General features: G+C 34.4%; 1 protein-coding gene across 1 annotated transcript; it reads left to right on the top strand.

Moving 5' to 3' along the window:
* The first annotated feature begins 3,159 nt into the window (after window positions 1-3,159).
* On the top strand, window positions 3,160-5,561 carry CXCL8 (C-X-C motif chemokine ligand 8). The gene is made up of 4 exons (XM_007467563.1): window positions 3,160-3,263; window positions 4,214-4,349; window positions 4,639-4,722; window positions 5,164-5,561. The coding sequence occupies exons 1-4, from the start codon at window positions 3,200-3,202 to the stop codon at window positions 5,183-5,185; spliced, it is 306 nt and encodes a 101-aa protein (XP_007467625.1). The 5' UTR covers window positions 3,160-3,199; the 3' UTR covers window positions 5,186-5,561.
* Window positions 5,562-6,755: the final 1,194 nt, after the last annotated feature.

Raw genomic sequence — 6,755 nt, 5'->3', positions numbered from 1 at the left:
AGTGGGACAAGGCCAGAATTACTGCCCCCTCTAGTCACTTTGTCTTTGTCCAACCTTACCTCTGATGAAGAGAGTCTAAGGACAAAATGTATCAAGGTCACACTGGGAGAGATCAACAACATTTGCAAAGATGTCCTTTTGCTTTATAAATGAATACTCCATTCTGAAAAAATTGTGAGCATCTAGGTTAAATGGAGCTCATTAGCTCAACCTCTAAGGATGATGTCAGGATGCAGAGAAGAGGAAGGGAAGAGATAAGGAGATGGGATAGACAGGGAAAAAAGGTGCTTAGGTAAGTTGCAAAATTACTAAGGCAACCCTGAGGAAAAAGTAGAGGAATGTTTGCAATTCCTCAGAACTCTGAGTGTCTTAGTGGTACCACTAGAATAATTGGGTCCTAGTGATGATGCCCTGAACCAGTCACCTCAGGGTCTTTCCATATGAGAATATGTCTTTGCTGAACAAACCAGCATTCCTAAAATAATGAGACTGAGAATTTTCTTAAAGATTCAGGTCTTGCTTTCATATCTGGTCCCTACTTTTATCTCTTCATTTCACTCATATTTTCCATACAATGCTCAAAAATTTCAGGAACCCAGTTGGGCCATATTCTCTTGCATCTTACCACCTTGTACTTGCTTTCCCCCACACTAGCAAAGCAGTACCGCCTTCTCTCCTCTCCACTGGTCTTAGTCCTACTCATCACCAAGACTAAGGCACTACGTCACAGTCTTAAATTTGTTTCTTCAGACAACCCCATTCATCAAAACTGCATCAGAGGTCCCATTTGTTTGCTTCCTAAGCTTCCTATAATTATACATATTATAATACTCATCCACTGTATTGCATTTGCTTGTGTAACTAATTGTCCATATTCTACATTAGACTGCAAACTCCTCGAAGTCAGAGACTATATCTGACTTAAAGAGTATTCACATCTCCTACTCCAAGACCTGGCATTAGCAGATAATCAACATATATTAAATAAATAAGTGAACAATCAAGTTCCTAAAATAGATTTTAAAAGAGTAAATAATACATAATACACATAATAATGTACATAATAAACATTTACTTTGCTACAGAAGTTGATGTAAGATTTTATTTTTTCTTTTACTATTGTAAGCTCCCTTCCCTTTCCAAGGGAGTCCAGACTCATCTCTGAGGACCCACAAGGGACAGAGAAAGAAACTTCATTGAGTCATACAAAGGTGGTTTTGTGTTCCAGTGTCCTGAAGAAAAGTCTTTTCATCTCCCCTTTGTAAATGTGCTTTTAGACCAGGACTAAAGCTCTCAGCTCCACCACTACTTAGATATATGAACTTGGAGACGTTATTGAGTTTCCTCATCTGTAAAATGAGGACATTGTTACTTATCCCATTGTTGTGAGGATTAAAAAACACACACACAGTCCCTGATATCAAGTAAATTGAAGTTATATTTAAGAAGTTAGTTGGGGTCACTATACAAATCTTTCAGCAAAGGAAGTTCTCTCCCCAAACCACAAGTGTTCACATTCTGAAACATCATTACTCTTGGCCTAATTTTCAATAACGTTTTTGTCAAGAATTTAATTTAAATCCTATATCAGTATTTAAACTAGGTGCTTCCTCAAGCATTCTAGAATTCCATAGATTTTAAGACTCTGTACTCCAGATTTCCTATCCAAAATGGTAACGAACCCTAATGCAATCAGATTTTGATCTGGAGCTTTAAATTCTAGCAAATCATAATTTACACTGATGCTGTTTCTATTTTATTATATTATTGCATTACATGCTGAAATCTGGCTCAACTTCGTATTTCAGAAACCAATCTTTTATCAAGAATCCTCTAAGGCAAATGAGATTTTTAAGAAATAATTTTTGGTGGAATATCTTTGCAGTTTGGAAGTCAACCATCTGACAAAAATGAAAAATACAAGCCATGACTCTTGGGGTAGATGGAAATTCACCAGCTTAAAAGTTAAGCCAGGAAGTTTACGTATATGAACTTTATGAGACAGGTGGATGTTATTAAAAACATTTTATAGATATGGAAACTGGAATTCAGAAAGGTTAAAAGCCACACAAAAATTAGTGGCTGAACAAGGGTTTAAACCCAGATGCTCTTTCCACTAAGTATATACTGCTCACTTTTCCATTACACACCACCTCATCCCACTCCAACCAAGTAAGCCCAGGGAACCACATCCTGGAACATAAACAATTCTTCCTTTTACCACTTGAGTGTCTTTGAACAGCATCTCTATATCTAGAACACGCTGTTTCCCTTCACCCTCCTTTATTAGAGTCCTCTGCACTTCAATACCCTGCTCAAAATACTTATGGAAGATTCTGCCCTTGTGCCCTTGTTGGAATAAATATCTTGATACCACTTGTCTGTTCTGTAACATAGCCTGGTCCTTATATTGCTTTCTTATTCTGACAGACCAAACTCTTAAAAAACAAGTACTTAGTCTTATCCATCTATAGATGCCCACATTACTCAGAAGTTACTTGATAATATTTATGATACTGAACTGAAAGCTATCCCCTTTCACTCTGTCAAGCATGCATTAGAAAACCAAATCTTTTGAAAAGTTGTAACATGCTCCCTGAAAGTGGTAATGGTTCCTGGAAACTTTCCAAAATGCTTAGAAATGGACTTCTCGTAAAAGTGGTTGACTAGATTACCTTCTCTATCATTACAACATATATAAGTTACCTAAAGAAATGACTGTGTCATAAAAGAACAATAACAAATGACCTTACTCTGACCTACTGCAAGATAGGACTATGATAAAGTTATTTATAAATAAAAAGAACTACCACTGACAATAATGTATCAAACTGAGAAGGTTGAATATTTAAAAAAGTATTTTAAAACATTTTAAATGAAACATGTTTTCAAAAAAATCAATAAAATTATTTGAAAAGTCAAATAAAATTTCAATCACGCTGAAAACTTAGTAAGAAACAAATCACTAGGGGAGTCAGATGACTCAGGTCTGCTCTCAAAGAGTGGGCAGATGGTTGCATATTGTGGAATTTCCTCTGACATGATGCAAGCATGAGGGTGCACTTGTTCCCTACTCTTACTATAATATAAAAAGCCATGGGAGCTCCCCATCTGACACAGGTCCTCTGGGACAGCAGAGCTCACAACCGTCTAGGACAAGGGTCAGGAAGAAACCAGAAAGACAACGCCTTGTGTAAGCATGACTTCCAAGCTGGCTATTGCTCTCTTGGCAGCCTTCCTGCTTTCTGCAGCTCTGTGTAAAGGTAAGCACATCCTTCTTATCTACAGAAGTTTGCTGCGTCTAAATGTGATCCTCAGAGAGAAAGATTATCCTTAATGCCTCAAATAACAGACATCTTTTTATTCAGCAAGAGAAAACCATCTTTGCAGTCATTTAATGTTAAATTGAAGTCTTTAATTTTTTAGGCTGTATAAATATAATATTTAGAAAATTGTAAAGTTTGATTTATATAGAGTTCTATTCCTATCATTTATACTCTGTAGTATACATATATTTAACATAAATCTGTAATTTAGAGTATGTTTTATTCGAGGCCGTATATACCCATTTTATCTTTTAATACCGAGTAAAAACGCAGGTAATTTTACTCCATGTACTATTTAATTGACGAGCTTCAAACAACCATCAATTGCTCTTTGGCTTAAAGACAGATTATAAACCTTATTGGGATCCCTCTTATGAAATAAATACAGTTTAGAATGTTTATGGTATATATAAACATTTTATATGGTATATATATATATATATATATACTTTTAAACATGAAAGATTTTGCTAAAATATAGGACAATCTCTGTGCAACTCATATTTCTATTAATTCTTCCTGAAGGCAATTTTCCTGTTGGTGGATCTTGCCTACCATGAATAACATTGTGGTATCACAGAAGATTATGCAATGTCGAGTAGGAGAAAAAGTACCATGAGGATGTCAACATTGCCCAAAGACAACTCCAAGTGTTTATGTCATTCAATGTTGTCAGGAACGACTGTTTTTAAAACAAAGAGAAAAACTGAGGTCAGGGGCTAGGAGAATATCCAGCCATCAATTTCAGGAATAAGTTTGCTAAAGATGTGTTGTTTCCCAAACACACAGTCACCAAATGATCGCACTGGAATTACCAAGGGCAAAGCTAGCTGAGCTATGCCTGTTAATGAAATCAATTCTTAATTGCTTTTTTCTTTTCTTCACAGCTGCAGTTCTGTCAAGAATGAGCTCAGAACTTCGATGCCAATGCATAAATACACACTCCACACCTTTCCACCCCAAATTTATCAGAGAATTGCGAGTGATTGAAAGTGGACCACACTGTGAAAATTCAGAAATCATGTAAGTAATTTCAAAAGTGATTAGATATTTTACTTTAGTAAACCTAGAATTGAGGAAGGTGGAAGAATCCAGCAAAGTTCTAGGTACTAGGAATACCTAGTAAGCAAAAGAGAAGGGGAAAATTCTTTGTCTCCATGGCATTTAAATATTGTACCTTCCATGACTCATTAGCTAAAAATTAGTTTGGACTTAGATTTTATGCCTGTACTTAAGGAACCATGACTTGAATGCCAAAGGGATGTTGGAAACCCATTAAATACTGATTTTAATCATATCTCTCTTATTTCAGTGTTAAGCTTGTCAATGGAAAAGAGGTCTGCTTAAACCCCAAGGAAAAGTGGGTGCAGAAGGTTGTGCAGATATTTTTGAAGAGGTAAGTTGTTTTTTTTTTAAATTTAGATTCTTCATTTATCCTGTGACGTACAGTTCAGAAGTCAACCTATAAATTTCCTGCTGCTGCTGAAAATTTTCTTTTAAGTATCTGCCTCTTTGATTTAAAAAAAAAAATAGCAGCAATAGTGAGTTTATTGTACTCATGACTGGGAGATCATATATCTCAGTTTGTCCAGGGAAGTGTGGGTATATACCTGGGTCCTGTGTCATTAGTATGACTCTCTCTCAATCTCAGAAGTGTTCTGGTTTACATAACTTATCTGATCTCTCTATTTGTAGCTGAAAGTATAGAGTATTTCTAACACCTAAATATCTAAGACTCTCTTAATGTCTATATTAAATATATTTTCAAGAGCCATACATTCCTCATTTAGAGCATTGCTAATTTTTAAACTTTTTATTTTATTTTATTTCTTTTCAGAGCTGAGAAGAAAGATCCATGAAAACAACAACAACAACCAAAAATCCATTTGTCCTTGGCTTCCGAGAATTCCTCAGTAAAGATACCAAAGAAACTTCAAACAAATCTACTTCAATGCCTCATGTACTGTGTAGGTCTGGTGTAGGGTTGCCAGATAAAATACAGGATGCCCAGTTATATTTGAATATTAAGTAAAACAATGAATATTTTTTTCAATGTCCCACATACATTGTTCCATGTAGGACACACTTATATTTTAGAAATTATTCATTGTGTACGGTAAATTCAAATTTAGCTGGAAATCCTGTTTGTCGTTTTTTTGTTTTTTGTTAAATCTTGCAACCCTAGTCTGCTGGCCAGGATTCACGAGTCCTTGTTCAACTGAACCTCAGTTTCTTCTTCACTCCCAAACTGGAGGAAAACATCTCAGCCACTAACCTACCTCACAGAGATGTGAGGGCATGTGGAAGCACTTTAAATTTTATTCAGTTATGTAAATTATTTTGAGGTGTAACTTATTCACCTATTTATTATTTATATATTTATTTAAGCCTCAAATATAGTAATGTTTGTGCATGAATTTGGAGAAATGGGAAAGAAGCATTGTTGATAAGTATAATGATGGTAGTGAATTTGTATTTATTTTTTATACTAAATGATGTATTACAGAACTACTTTGATCAAGGCTGTTATATTATGATCACAGTGGCCAGATTTAGCGAATTAATAGAAAATAAAAAAACACATCCAGTTGATTTTTCTTTCAGATAAACAATAAATAATTTTTTAGTATAAGTACATCATTATTTATCTGAAATTTTAATTGTGTTGGCAATCCAACTTTTAATATGCCTGGTCTGGTCTTGTCACTGCAAGCCTTATTATGCAGCGCTGTGTTAAATCACCTGAATCCTGAGTTATGACTATCTTTCTCAAAACAGCAAAAATTCACCAGGGAATATGAATAAAGTAATTTTTTGTTATTTCTTATTTATTTATTCTGAACAATTAGATTCTCATAATTTTATTTAAATTTTTGTGTATTTTAACATCAACTTTATTTTTTACTTTAAGATGCTTTTATGTGTTCCCAAAGAGACTCTTTCTACTGTTTTTGATAGTATGAAAATATGAATGTATCTATAAGACATTTAAAATAAAATTAATTGTCAAAATCATGAGGGGTTTGTTTGTTTTTCTTTGGTAGTTTTAAGATTTATTGTATTATTCATTTATATTAAAAATCATACTTTGATTTAGAAAACTTAAGTGCTTTCCCTTAGTATTTTATATATCATGTGGAAAATTACCAACATTTATTTGTAGAAAAACATAACTCCTTTCCAGAGATGGATTACAATCAGTAGTCTCTTCCATAGAATCATGGAAATATTCTCAACTCCCTACTGTATACCATTTTGCTAATAAGGGTGACCAGGTTTTCAACAGATAGCCTAGGTGTCTGTACAGCTTAACACATCTGGGCACTCAGTGAAAGCAGGAAGAAGGTACACATTGTAAGGCACTTCTCAGCTAATTGAGGAAAACTGTACATCTGAGGCAAAGAAATTTTAAATATGATTAAAGACAGA

This window comes from Lipotes vexillifer, unplaced genomic scaffold, assembly GCF_000442215.2.
Source record: "Lipotes vexillifer unplaced genomic scaffold, Lipotes_vexillifer_v1.1 scaffold1176, whole genome shotgun sequence".
NCBI lineage: Eukaryota > Metazoa > Chordata > Mammalia > Artiodactyla > Lipotidae > Lipotes > Lipotes vexillifer.
Note: the sequence above shows the minus strand (reverse complement) of the source record. Positions and strands in the feature narration are given on the sequence as shown.

What these genes read in the sequence shown, in the direction of transcription:
- CXCL8 (XM_007467563.1), top strand. Translation starts at nt 3,200, where the DNA reads ATGACTTCCAAGCTGGCTATTGCTCTCTTGGCAGCCTTCCTGCTTTCT. An exon ending in TTCTGCAGCTCTGTGTAAAG is followed by an intron (nt 3,264 to 4,213) that starts GTAAGCACATCC and finishes TTTTCTTCACAG; the next exon opens with CTGCAGTTCTGTCAAGAATG. An exon ending in GTGCAGATATTTTTGAAGAG is followed by an intron (nt 4,723 to 5,163) that starts GTAAGTTGTTTT and finishes ATTTCTTTTCAG; the next exon opens with AGCTGAGAAGAAAGATCCAT.